The sequence below is a fragment of the Amia ocellicauda genome, unplaced genomic scaffold (genome assembly GCF_036373705.1).
Source record: "Amia ocellicauda isolate fAmiCal2 unplaced genomic scaffold, fAmiCal2.hap1 HAP1_SCAFFOLD_346, whole genome shotgun sequence".
In the NCBI taxonomy this organism is placed as follows: domain Eukaryota; kingdom Metazoa; phylum Chordata; class Actinopteri; order Amiiformes; family Amiidae; genus Amia; species Amia ocellicauda.
The window spans coordinates 1,593-16,116 of record NW_027102916.1 but is presented as its reverse complement, the minus strand read 5'-3'; the positions used below and the strand labels follow the sequence as shown (position 1 = coordinate 16,116).

Genomic DNA, 14,524 nt, shown 5'->3' with positions numbered 1-14,524 from the left:
CGTCTGCCGTTTGTCTCCACATTGTGACAAATCTGTTCAGAGACCAGAGATCTGGGGTCCTGAAAATGTGTTTGAGATGAACATGAGGTGTACTTAACTGTATTTTTGCACTTTGTTTTGCACTTATGTTGTAAGTCACCCTGGATAAGGGTAATAATAATAATAATAATAATAATAATAATAATAATAATAATAATAATAATAATAACATGGTCATGTCCTAGTGCAGGGTGTGTCAAGAGTAAAACCGATATGAGACCACTTCTTTCATCTTCAATTGTTTTATACCTACAACTGAAATCATTTAGTGTCTTTTTGAGATTTAGACTTTAATATTATGATCTTTATCATTATTATTCTCTTATGATTATGTTATTCCAGAGTTGAACCTGGAGACCTAGAGTGAGTGTCGCTTCATCCTGTCAGTGAGGATGAGTTCAATGATTTGATTTTAACTGACTAGGCGTTTGTTCCTTTGTCATTTCCCAGGTGGAGCAGAGACAGGCATGGCACACAATTTAAGATAATAGTCAGAAAATGATCCAATGCTAAATGAAATACAGAAACATGTCTCAGCACCAAGATATTGTGTTTTAAGTATTCATTTGCACACAAATTCCTGTCTGGCTTATTGACAAATAATTTTTAAAATCGATGGAACATGAATACTTTTCTAATTCCTGTAGTTGTTGTTTTATTGGCTTCATTATCGTTTTTCTCTCCCCAAGAAGCATTTTGTGCCCTTAAATGTTGACAGAATGGGCAGCAAATCACATCAGATGTCAACCTCATGCTTTTCCACAGCAAAGGTATGCAATTTTGTTTGTCTATATTTGTATAAAACATTGATGATATACACTCACCTAAAGGATTATTAGGAACACCATACTAATACTGTGTTTGACCCCCTTTCGCCTTCAGAACTGCCTTAATTCTACGTGGCATTGAGTCAACAAGGTGCTGAAAGCATTCTTTAGAAATGTTGGCCCATATTGATAGGATAGCATCTTGCAGTTGATGGAGATTTGTGGGATGCACATCCAGGGCACGAAGCTCCCGTTCCACCACATCCCAAAGATGCTCTATTGGGTTGAGATCTGGTGACTGTGGGGGCCAGTTTAGTACAGTGAACTCATTGTCATGTTCAAGAAACCAATTTGAAATGATTCGACCTTTGTGACATGGTGCATTATCCTGCTGGAAGTAGCCATCAGAAGATGGGTACATGGTGGTCATAAAGGGATGGACATGGTCAGAAACAATGCTCAGGTAGGCCGTGGCATTTAAACGATGCCCAGTTGGCACTAAGGGGCCTAAAGTGTGCCAAGAAAACATCCCCCACACCATTACACCACCACCACCAGCCTGCACAGTGGTAACAAGGCATGATGGATCCATGTTCTCATTCTGTTTACGCCAAATTCTGACTCTACCATCTGAATGTCTCAACAGAAATCGAGACTCATCAGACCAGGCAACATTTTTCCAGTCTTCAACTGTCCAATTTTGGTGAGCTTGTGCAAATTGTAGCCTCTTTTTCCTATTTGTAGTGGAGATGAGTGGTACCCGGTGGGGTCTTCTGCTGTTGTAGCCCATCCGCCTCAAGGTTGTACGTGTTGTGGCTTCACAGATGCTTTGCTGCATACCTCGGTTGTAACGAGTGGTTATTTCAGTCAAAGTTGCTCTTCTATCAGCTTGAATCAGTCGGCCCATTCTCCTCTGACCTCTAGCATCAACAAGGCATTTTCGCCCACAGGACTGCCGCATACTGGATGTTTTTCCCTTTTCACACCATTCTTTGTAAACCCTAGAAATGGTTGTGCGTGAAAATCCCAGTAACTGAGCAGATTGTGAAAAACTCAGACCGGCCTATCTGGCACCAACAACCATGCCACGCTCAAAATTGCTTAAATCACCTTTCTTTCCCATTCGGACATTCAGTTTGGAGTTCAGGAGATTGTCTTGACCAGGACCACACCCCTAAATGCATTGAAGCAACTGCCATGTGATTGGTTGGTTAGATAATTGCATTAATGAGAAATTGAACAGGTGTTCCTAATAATCCTTTAGGTGAATGTATATTTATCAGAGGTTGCTATCAGCTAGGGGATAAGAGAAGCCTAATAATTGATACTTTTTCTACTGTTCTACTAGCTCATATGTTTCATGCCATGAAGCAACATAATGCCTTAGGATACACAGCTGGTTAAGTAACACAAAATGTACTAGACAAAACAAAGAAGAGGAAATGTACACTTATGGCATAACTGGGAAAAATATATTGTGCCACATTCATAAAGAATTAACTAAGGTGTTAATTTTTTTTTAAATGGAACTAGTGTTAATATAAATGTGTTTTAAACTCAAAACTTAAAAATCTGATAAAAATAAATACATTAAATCAATCTCTCTCTCTCATATATATATATATATATATATATATATATAAATAAAGTTTTTGTAATTCACCAGTAAGTAGATTAAATAACTAACACTTTTTAAATTAAGTATTAAATAGTAAAGTAAAATAGTAAATCAAGTATTAAAGTAGTAAACATTTTAATTAATTAATTGATTGATTAATATATTTATTTCTATAGAATCAAATAATTTACAATTTGACACAGAAAGGTGCGCATGACATTGGCATTTGTCTGTTTCCTAGCAGGGCACCGGTCGCAAGCCAGACAGCAGGCAGTGGACAGTCGTGGCCGCGGCTTTGCAAGACCACATGTCTAGGAGCCTCCAGCTGCACAGACTGCCACTGCCTGAGCCGGTGAAGTGGAGATGCCATAACAGGCAGGGAACCTGCACCGATAAGTGCCATGAGAAAGCGCCTGGAAATACTGGGATCAGGCACAGAGCACCACCGGCGTGCGATGGGGAAGAGATGAGGGAGTATGTGCTGGATCCAAGGCCTCCAGCTATGACATTAGGTAAGCAGCATTCCTCACCTGACAGTCACTACGTTTCATTCATTTATTAATACGTAATCTAAAACAAAAAGTGAATTGATAGGTCCTCAGCCAAGTACCTTACTAGTGTCTGTCACAGCATGCTTGCTATTCAGATCGACTCACGTTTATATGACTCGGAAAGGGAGAAAAAAGAGTGAAGACACTGTATGGTGCCAAGTTATGATATCAGCGCGCATTCCTCAAATTCAAGTTTTTTTTATTTTAATTTAATAGTTCAAAGTAGTAGGCTACATATGCTGTGTCGAAGGCAGGCTCAGGGTCATGTCTGGGGCTGTGTCCAGTATTTAAACGAGCCAGAAAACACAGAAAGAGCGAGTTAATGAATGTGTGTTTGCATTAAAAACCAAAAGGTGCAGCGGTTATAAGAGCAGCTCATGTGTGTATGTAGTGCATCGTATTGGTGCTGGTGACAGGGGAAGGACTGATTGGGCTGTGATAGCAGCGTATCTCTCACATTGGATCAAGGTACCTGGTTAACGATTATTCATAATCTGCCATGCCTTTCAGCCCAGAAGCTCGGTCTGGTGGAAGCTCCCGCGGAGCCCCTGAGCGCCGACCAGTGGGAGCTGGTCAAGGACAGGTCGGTCCAGCAGGGGGACTCGGCACAGCCCTGTGCCATCTGCAGGGAGGAGTTCCGGTTGCAGTCGCAGGTACCGCTGGTCCAGGCGAGGCGCAGGTTTAGACCGCGCTGTGCGCTGCCGCTCTGGGTCGTGCTGAAGGCAGCTGTCCCATGGGGGTTAGTTTAATTAGTGGGCAGCTGGAGGGCACGGCCGGTCAAGGTGACTCAGCAACAACTCAGCTTGGCCATGAAGAAGCTCTGAATGAATTGTTACACCTGCCGGCACCGGTTTTAAACCTGCGGCCCTGAAAGGGAAGAACAGGTTACTGAAGGATTTTTTTCACAAAACTCCACATGACAGAGAGAGTTTTCTTGTTTAGTCACTGTGTGTGAAACTCAAACTGAACAGGGTGACATCAAGTCTGAGGACGGCAACTTAGTCCAGCTGAAACAAACAGACGTGTCTAAAGGATGTGTTGTGTTACTGACAGACGGATATATATATTTTTATAGGCAGGATCCAGAACTGGCCTGACACAGAGCAGGTGGGATTCGGAACTGAAGATGTAATTATATATATATTATTACACACTAAAAGGTGAAAGGGAAAGTACAATACTAAGGCCTGTGTTTTTTATAGAAATAAAGTCACATTTGTCAGGGTTTTGAATGATCTTAGGGGTGATTCTAAAGAATGCTGATATGATAATCGAACGCAGCGTGTTTTGGGGCTTCCAGTCCTTCTGTGGATCCCCCATCAATGCATCTGTCTGTAAGTGAAAATAAAGATGCATTTTAACAAAGTAACTCACTGGCTCTGCTCTCTGACATTTCCAGACGCTCACCAATATATGTAGCCTTATTATTTATTTCCCTTCGGCACATCAGTAAACCATTTTCGACTTTGATTCGTGCCTTGAGTGCGGGGGCAGAGTGAAACTGACTTCAGACTAATGACTTGCCTAGTTTCTGAGATATAGATTGCACCCGGTGGGGGGCCTTTTTTCCTCGGTGGTGGAGGATGTGGTTTCGGGCCAAAAACAATGAGAAATCAATGCAGCCCCCCAGCCGCCCCCCCCCAAGCTCTCTGCACCAGCTGTATGACTGTCTGTTAATCTTCATCAGACAGAAAGAGCATCACACCCAGGTAGACAGGGCCGAGTACGGCGTCTGCTCGCACCTTGCCCGGCGGGAGGCCGTGGTCTTTCCAATGCGAATTCCAGTGTGAAAGACATTCAATACAAATAAAAACAGGAAAAAGAAAAGCAACGGTTCCAAACAATGCCAAATCCTGTTGTCCTTATTCAATTATTAATTCATCTCTCGATTTATTTTTGTTTCAGGTCCTACTGTCCTGCTCCCATGTCTTTCACAGGGTAAGTCGTCTGAGCGTGCCGTGTTCAACAGCTTCTCTGCCACAAAAACACAACAAGAAAGACCCAGAGTGGCAGACAGTCTTTCCAAAAACACTCAGAGCAGGGGATTCCCTTGTGCAGGTTTGTCTACAGGCATTCGAGCGGTTTTCGGGGCAGAAGAGCTGTCCCATGTGCAGGAAGCAGCAGTATGAGACCAGAGTCATTCATGACGGGGCGTGTCTCTACAGAGGGAAGTGCGCGGCCAGGTAATTATATGTGGGGGCTCACTGTACATCCCTCATTCCCTCCAGACTTTCCGAGTGGTGATGGCAGCCCACGTGGGCATTTACGCTGTCGGTTAAACAGGAGCTCCCCTCGATCACGTTGTGTGATGCATCAGATCTGTGTTCAAGTGCGTCGGCCACCTTCTCGCACGCTGGGCGCTCTAGGCAGGCAGGCAAATATGGCTTGTGTGGGCGAGGTGGGACGGGCACAACCATTTACATGGCACTGAGATATTTCGAAGTCTGGTTTATACTCATCTGGCATGGTTTGTTCTTTGTCTTGAGTGCCATGAAAGTGCAGTCTCAGAGTGAGGAAGATGTTTGTGCGGACGAGCAAACAGGGCCTAAAAGGAGACTAAAGTTATTTTGCAGATGCACTCAACACATCTCGACCTGAGCCCTTGCCCAGGAGGCTTGTCCGTCCCCACAGCAGCGTCTTCCAGGAGCTTCTGAGGTTTAAGAGCCCTGCCATGGCTTATATTACCTTGAGCAACACCAGTTACCTGTACTTCACCATTCTAGAGCAGATATCTGTACAATTACAACGATAGAGAGCAGTATTATTGGAACTGGATACATCAGTGTGTTCCACTGTGGGAACTCTAGAACTAAAGAGTCGGATGTGTTTGGCCTTTTTTGACCTGGTTGGTCGTTTTTCAAGTGATTGAAGAGCGTTTCTGTCTTCCTCAATTGATTGGTCTCAGAATCCAGGCTTGCTGGCGGGGCTACATCGTGCGGAAGTGGTACCGGCATTTACGGAAGACGGTCCCACCTCGAGACGCAGCACTGAGGAGGACGTTTTTTGAAGATAAGGTAATGCACCTTCAAATATCAAGAGCACACTCTGGAATTTGTGCTTTTTTACATTTAAGACGTTATTTTATTTTTTTTCCTTCCTGGTTTCAAATATGTCTCCAGATGTGACAAGATGCAAATTCATTAGTGATTTTTGGACAGGATGTAAAAGTCCACCTGAAGAGATGCAGTCTGTGTGAGTCACACGGGCCTGAGATTAGGGACAGAATCTGAGAATCTGGCCCCGATCTTGCGTTCCATATCCGACATGCAAATGTGTCAATCTGTTATCGATGCTCTAATCTCCCTGAGAGGATTGATACTGCAGTTAAGAGAGCTGATTTGCTTAAGCCCACAGGAATGAGAAAATAAAGTTTTGCATGGCACTAAAAATAATAGATACTTTAAGCATTGCTTCTGTTCAGAAAGGGACTGATGCTCTGAGCAAGAATGGATCTCTCTATCAGTCAATCTGTCAATATATATACATGTATCTATGCTTGTGTGTGTATGTGCATGTGTGTACAGTTCCCCTCCAACCCAGCACTGTCTGTACTGACTTGAATTGAAGTGCATCGACAGAAAATAAATGCCTAAAATGAGTGACAGCGAATTATGAAAGCAAAGCCACATGCTGGGGACATTATTGCCTATAGTTCATTCTTAGAAGGTGAGTGCAGAGGCACAAAATAACAATAATCAAAGCAGCGGTTACTTAAATAACAGTTATTGTTTCATTAGTAAGGCGGTGGAGCTATTTGTTACGTTCTGCAGCTTTTCTGTTTCTTTCAGCAGCTCTGGTTCTGCACCTGCCTGTGAATTCAGTGGACCTGATTCGTCTTTTTTTGTAAATTGGTAAACAGCTTCTTAAATATATATTTTCTTTAAAGGGCTTCTGCCTCAAGAATGTAGTTTCAGTGGACAGAATTCACAGCCCTCGTTTGTTGGCGGATTGTGTAGTTTAATAAACTAAACTAAACATTGCTCAGCACTATTCTTATTGATCAGTGACGTGTCAGTGTTTTTTTTGGATACCGAATCATACCTAGTGAACAAAACAGTACTTTGGTTAGACTGGCATGAGCAGAGTTAAGACAGGGGGCTGGGAAAGCGCCTTGGACTCGCGTCTCACTGATTTCCATGGCCTGCGTCCGCACACTGGGCACACTGGGACACAGAGCAGCCCTGGCCGCTGACGTGCCGGTGACAGGGGAAGGACTGATAGGGCTGTGATAGCAGGCCGCTCTTTGATGCCGTGTGAACGTCAACTGTTGGTAAACTAATTACGATCTGTGTGTTTTAGTCAAACAGCAAGTGCATTCCAGTGAAAACACAAAGAGCGGCTGTTTGCCCAGCCTCCTTTAAAAAATACTTTCATTTGAATGGGTCCCCAGGGAGGCGCAGGGAGGACAGTGGGCCGAGCGTGGGTTTGGTAAGAGAGGGTCGGGACTCGTGTTATTGAACCAGACAGCGGGATCGTTCTCAATTCCCCGGCACTCACTGCCCAGGAGCCTGCAGGACGGGTGCTGAGCAGGAGACACAGACAGCCCTGTCATCACTGAAGCCCAACCTGCAGCTCAGAGACCCTCTGTCTGGGGGGCAGAGGCTGGCAGTGAATGGGAAGATTGCCCCCTAGTGAACAAAGAGCAGACACCTCCAGCCCTGTGCAGCTTCCCTCCAGGATCTTTCATGACAACTTTCATGACATCCCTGAGAGTTGAGGAACGTTCATGGAAAACTGCCCCCGTCCAGCCCTCGCGCAGGTGTCCCCATCTCACAGTGAAGGTGCAGAATCACAAGGTATCACCACAGAGGGATTACTGCCTTGCATTTGTATTTATGTATTTATTTTCCATTTGACCATCCTGAGGGTTTTTAACTTAAGCCCACGGTTGCAGATGCTTTTAGTCAGCGTAAGCCGCAGCAGCCACACCAGACGGCCAGCCACACCTACAGCGACCTGAATAGGCTGAGGATGATGCAGTATTCTCTTGCTCTCTCTCTCTCTCCTTTTTTGTGCTGCCCATTAATCTGTTAGAGTGCCTTAACAATTCAGATCAAACGAGTCCGAAATCGGCCCTCTAAAGCTGGTTATGCTAATGATGTGTGCAGAAGGGGACGTGTCCTCCTCTTCGCCTCAGTCGTACCATTTTGTTGTTTTTTTTTCTTTTTTTGGGTGCTTTGATCTTTATCTGTAAACTCTGCTTGCTTGCATTTCTCATAAAGAGCAGCCCAGTCATTTATTGCATCCATTAAAACCCGTTCAGTCTGAGCAATGTACCCAGCACAGGAAGAGTGCTTTTCAAGGAGAAAATACAGACCTGTTGGTAAAAAATAATCATAATGATAAAATAAAATAAATGAATGGTCTGTTGGCACATAATCACTCAACTCTTGTGGTTTTAATGTGTTTAGATCTTGCAAAAACAACCACCACAGAGTAAGAATGTCTTGGAGAGGTTTTTGCTCCGGCCTGGGCTTCCTCTGTCTTGTCTCTGTGTTGTTCTCTGGCTGCCAGATTCAGAGAGGATATTAAACCAGTTAAAGCTTATCAGCCGGTTTCAATTGCGCCTATACAGCATAGATACCTGCCTTCTCATTTTCATTTTAAACTTCTGAGGCCCCTACGATAAGTCAACACATTAGTAAGCAATTTGCTGACATCAAGATGGATGGTGTGGGAAAGACTCCAGGTGTCTGGGCAAAGTTCACCTCCCGGCACTTTTGTTTGGACAGGTCTTCTTAGGTAGAAGTTGTCTGTATCGCGTAATTTCATTGTTTAACGGTTGTTTAATTAGCGATAAAACTCGAGCTGTAAACCACTCACGATGTCACGGAGAGCTGACCGAACGCGGGGCTCTTCCTGGGCGCTTTGTTTTGCGCTCTCTGCATTTCTCCGTGTGGGCTGCCGTTGAAGGTAGCTGTCCTATAAAGCAATGAAGTAGCTCCAATAGGCCGCAGTCAACCAATCATTCTGGGCCCAGCCTACAACTTCCAGCTTTGAGAAGATATTGAGACCCGTTGATACTAACGCAGAGAACATTTTAACAGTCAAATACGGGACCTACTTCACTTCTACAGTCTTGTGTATGATGATAAGCATCTATTGCACAAGGATGGAAAGTTGTAGTATTTTCATATCTGAAGAGGAAAGATCACAGCCAGATAGCCCATCAGTATCGGTGAGGAGTTTCTCCTCGCTGCATGAAATGGCTGTCGTTGTGTCAGGCAGGCTGTGTGTGATCCTTCGAAAGGGGATTTGAGCAGTTGATGGACAGGCTGAAAGAGATGCAGTCAATATATCTGAAGCATCATGCAGCAAGAGAAAAATGACAGTGACATGAATATTCAGAGAATATTTGTGTACACCTTCTCTCTCCATGAACCGGACTGACGAGGTGAATCTAGGTGAAGCTCTGATCTCTGATTGATGTCACCTGTTCAATCCACTTCAATCAGTGTAGGGGAAAGGGAGGAGACGGGTTAGAGAAGGACTTTTAAGCCTTGACAAATTTGAGACGTGGATTGTGTTTGTGTGCCATTCAGAGGGTAAATGGGCAAGACGAGATTGAAGTGCCTCTGAAGGGGGTGTGGTAGTAGGTGCCAGGCACGCTGGTTTGAGTGTCAAGAGCTGCAACGCTGCTGGGTTTCTCACACTCAACAGTTTCCTGTGTGTATCATGAGTTCATGCCTCCATCAGGCCACGTGTCAACATTGCAATACTGCATCGAGGCTGTTCTGGGGGGGGGCAACTCCATACTAGGAAGGTGTTCCTCATGTTTTGCACACTTAGTGTAGATCCATAAAAACATGTTGTTTTGTTTTTCTGATTCATCCCATGTTGCCCACATTGATATAAATGCAAAGGAAGGGATTTTTGGAGCAGGCAGCTCGTCTAGCAGAAGTCTCATCACCTGAGCGATTGCCTTTCAGCTCCGGGAGCTCAATGACAGGTTGGTCCAGTCATGCAACACCGATGTGGAGGAGTTCCTCAGTGGAATCGATGCCTCTGTGGTGTCAAGCAGACGTGTGCTCTGCCAGCTAGATTCCCAGCATGCCTCGGGGCTTCCCAAAGAAGAGTGGGAGAAAATACAGGCAAAGGTACGGGAATAGTTTCACTTCTCAACTTCGTATAGTACCCAGAAAGGCCTGTAAGACATGAAGATGTTCTTGTTTGTTTGTCCCATTTGAGTTTTCAGTTGTAACCTCAAAAGAACCTGGTCAGAGCCGGTCAGAGACACAGAGCTGTTGTGCCGACTGTACAGTGCCGAACCGAGGAATATTAAGCCTTAAGAGAAGAAGCCTCGAACAATACATGCTTTCAATACACAAATTCTGCTGCTACACACTGCCCAAATTCACACTGCTTATTTAAGCAGCACACTTTTCTACAGCAGGCAGAGGAAGCTGACTGTGGCCCATTGTTATACACAAGTCTGTCTCTTTCACACCCTCCAAGAGCATCACACACACACAGTGCAAAACAATGCCCTTAGTTATCTGCCCTGGAAAGGTCATGTTCAGGGCAGCCATTACACAAGCTTGTCTAGGGCTCTGGGACCAGAGCTGTTTACCAAAGACAGTTCACAAGAAGGTAAACACCATAAATGTTACAAACCTCATTAGCAAACATCTCACTATCAAACAGGCCAGCCAGTGTTGGGATGAAAGACGCTGCCTCCCACGAGTTAATGATTGATTTGCTGTAGGTGCCTGGTACCTCACAATATTTACCATAAACACCGTGTCTCAACAGCATCCTCCCTGGCACATCGGCCTTTCCACGCAGCTCACACTGCACTGGGCTTCTATGATACGTTTCTTCTGAATTCATGTAGCGCTTCCACAAATAATCCATCACAAACATCTGCATTTGTTCAAAGAAGGTTATACAACATTTTGTGTTTACATTTCTCTGCCCCACTAAAGCAGATCTAGGAAGTACTCTCTCTCACACACACTTGTGTTCAGAACTAATGAAACCATAAATCGCAACAAATCACAAGTTACGCTCTTCCACTTTGCCAGATAGTTGTTTCAGTTGTCCCAGCCATTCCCTCTTTAATTGTTTAGCAAGTGACGGGTACAAAAACAAGGGCCCTGAACTCATGGCATGTTCACACTGTGGGGCCACACACTTCTCTGCGGGGCCCTTATTGCACCATTTACAGCGGTTCCTTTTCTTACCGTGTCTTCAGGCGTTCCAGCGAGACACCCACGACTGTCCCATCTGCCTCACCCCGCTGTGCGGTCCCAGCCTCGGAGAGGCCGGCCTCGCCCCACGGACAGCCGTGCTGCTCTCCTGCTCCCACCTGTTCCACCTGGCCTGCCTGGAGGCCTTTGAACTCTTCTGCCTGGAGGAGGAACCTGGCTGCCCCTTGTGCCGATCACCGTATCAAAAGAGAGTGCTTTGAGCCCAAGAGATCGGCACTGAACACTGTAGGGAGAGCGAGTGCAGTGATCGTCCAGAGAGAGGGGTCTGCCCAGTGATCTTGTGTAGCTGCTGCTGTTGTTGCAAGGTTCAGAGTAGCAAAACAGTGGAAGTAAAGGGGATATAATAAAATTGTGAGATATGGAATGTCTGACTGCAGTGTTTATTTGACCTCATCTTCAAACCTGGGAGTTATACCAAGTTGGTGAATGTGTGTGTGTGTGTGTGTGTGAGACCCCTCTGATAGGCACATTCTTGCAGCTGGTAACAGCCCTTCCTTTCACAGTCACGTTGCCTCTGAGATGCCAGACTCCAGAGTTACCAGTGCCGCGTCTCCAGGCTCAGGGCTGTGGGAATGAGCAACAGCAAACAGAGCACCTCTGGAGGTGTTGACACAACTATAAATCTCCAATCAGTGAGTGCGTGCGTGTGTGTGTGTGTGTGTGTGTGTGTGTGTGTGTGTGTGTGTGTGTGTGTGTGTGTGTGTGAGTGAGAGAGAGTGGTCACTGAAGTGAATGCAATCTACACAACTACACTGGCTACCTAGCCCAGCTTAAAGCTCAAATCATTTTCCATGGAAGACAATATCACGGGATCGTGTGACAGTAACTAGTAGTGCCTATTGTCTGAATGTACACAATCCAGGGCATAGTCTCATGAACACACCGATATCCATATGGAAGATATTGGCTACACACACACGCACATATACACACACACACTTCCCAGTCAACTGCACTTCGAAAAAACAACCAGAGCATTTCCACAAGTCACCAATTTTATTGTAAACTGAAAGTAAACAATGTAAACTAAGAACATGTATGATCCATTTGGAAAAAAGACAAAATGAACAAATGGTAGAACTACATGAACAGACAGAGCAACTAATAAATGATTATAATAAAACAAAAAATGACATTCACATACTTTGCACAAACAAACACCAACAGCTGCTCTAAAACAGGCTGTTCCACAACCTCAATCATATCGTGTTCAAAATACTGTAAGGCAACCAAAACTGCTCCTGGGTGTGGAACAGGGCTGGCCTTCTGTCCCTCCTGGAGCTGAGCGAGACACGGAGACAGAGAGATTGTCTGTGTGCTCTCGACGAAGATCACAAAACACATCTGCTGCTGCGGATGTCATTGTGCGCCCTGTGTAGGACATCGCAGAACACAGGGAACGCCACACAAATTTATTTTGATTACAGATTAACAGCACACAAACCCGGACACTACACACACTCTTGACGCACAGCTGCACCAAATTTGCGTTGCGGATTGCGACAGGAAAAAACTGAAAAAGTGCCCAACGAGCGACGAGGCCGTTCCTGAAGCGATGAAGTGAGCCGGTTTTGGTCAATGCTATTCTTTCACAGTATCTCTTGGCCAGATGAGCGGCTCTGGGGGTGCGTGTTGTCGAGAGACAGATTTGATTGCATCCACAAACTGCGCTACAAAAAGTGTGGAGCCAGAACAAAGCACGGCATGAAAACGGATCCGACAATTGTGCATGGACAACACACGGACAGCAATAGGGACAACTATTATGGTAATCATACAGATAAAGACTTGAACCAGATCATAAACCTTGATATAGGACTGTAAATATACAAATTACTTCTAATGATAATGTTTTACTTATAGAGTAAGAAACTGGGTACAGAAAGTCTGCTTGTAGGAGTAGTAAATAGAGGAGGGAACTGCATTTAGTTTATTTAGTTTAGTTTTTATACCATAACTGTCCAAAACCCATACTTTGCAGTGGCCCATTTACAGCTGCTGTTTTGCTCTATAAACACTTGTCCTTTGTCGATGATAAAATTGACACTGAAATAATTGAGGAGGTTGGATTAAAGGACACAGTTACCTTTATCATTGTGTACAAATAAAAAGTCGGTTATTTGTGCACAGAGGCCGGACAGAAGACTGGATTCTAACACCTTACAAATTTGTAGACGCTTCACATTCTCCTAAAACAGAATACAATTCTTCCCAAGTGAATTTAGATTAAAAAAAAAAATGTAGTGTTTTGTTGTTGTGGTTGTTTATGTGATGCAGACAAATCAAATGGTCAAACTCCTAACGTTGCACAATAAGACCACAGAGCTGTGCGTTTGCCAATCAATTGCTGATTTCAAACCTTGGCGTCGTAATGCCTCAAGACGTGAGCTTCTTTCCCTGTATAGAGAGAGGGTTTCTACAGGCATCCCCTGTCAAATACAAGGGCTTCATGTTCACATTGGAGTATCTTTTAAGCCACCAGTTTCTTCTTTAAGACCCGTGTGTTACGAGTTGTCCGAGAGAGCCGATCGCCTCGCAGGGCTGTTGATGAACAAGCAGAAGCTTTCACAGTGAATCTGTTCTTTTAAAAGGTGCACACGGTCACACGAACAAACCCAGACACACGCACACCCACACACACGCACAGCACAAGAAACTCGACCAAACACACTATGTTTGCGGCCTCCCCATAAGGCATACAGAGGTGAAATTTCAAATACAAAGAACATTGTCTGAACTACATTGGGATAAACTTCTGTACAGAGAACTGCACGATACAAAAAACAACAAAACATAGAAAGGCCAGACACACCTACACTGATAAACTAGACTATTTACAATTGCTTTTTTCTTGACAGCATTAAGAGAGAGTTTGAGAGCTTATAGACCGTCAATGTCTTATCGAAGCGCCTGGGGTGGAATTACTCTCCTGATAATTTGCGGATTTGTTTGTTTAAAATTGCTAGCCAGGGTCAGGAATGACATGCTAATTGAATTAATGGCTTTTTTAAACTAGCTGGCCACCCCGTCTCCCTGCCCTTTGAATTAATTCTCTTTTGCGATTCCCGGGTGTTTGTGCCATCATGTGACCGTGAGCTCCCAATCCGAGCAGCTGGATTTCACATCGTGCAGAGGTCAGCGATGGCGCTGCACAAGCCCAGATGGTACAGACAGCCCGACTTATAACGGTTTACAGCAAAGCAAATTAAAAAAACTAAATTAATAAATAAAGAAAAAGCCAAGAAAAACCTCCAGTACTCTCACATGGATCAGCAATATTTTGCCAGGAGAAAAGTCCCCATTGCCCAACAAGTGGCTTTTCCAGTCAGCTGATTGGGA

At 44.5% G+C, this 14,524-nt stretch overlaps 1 protein-coding gene across 2 annotated transcripts; it reads left to right on the top strand.

Annotated features, from left to right (window-relative positions):
* Positions 1 to 248: 248 nt before the first annotated feature.
* Positions 249 to 11,549, top strand: LOC136732680 (RING finger protein 32-like). Of its 2 annotated transcripts, none has more exons than XM_066697781.1 (8): positions 249 to 809; positions 2,669 to 2,936; positions 3,486 to 3,628; positions 4,881 to 4,913; positions 5,034 to 5,158; positions 5,881 to 5,989; positions 9,905 to 10,072; positions 11,170 to 11,549. In XM_066697781.1, exons 1-8 carry the CDS (start codon positions 759 to 761, stop codon positions 11,383 to 11,385), a joined length of 1,113 nt encoding a protein of 370 aa, XP_066553878.1. In that variant the 5' UTR covers positions 249 to 758; the 3' UTR covers positions 11,386 to 11,549. The 2 variants fall into 2 exon arrangements, with proteins under 2 accessions (XP_066553878.1, XP_066553877.1); XM_066697780.1 differs by having other exon boundaries at positions 2,666 to 2,936.
* The last annotated feature ends 2,975 nt before the right edge of the window (positions 11,550 to 14,524 follow it).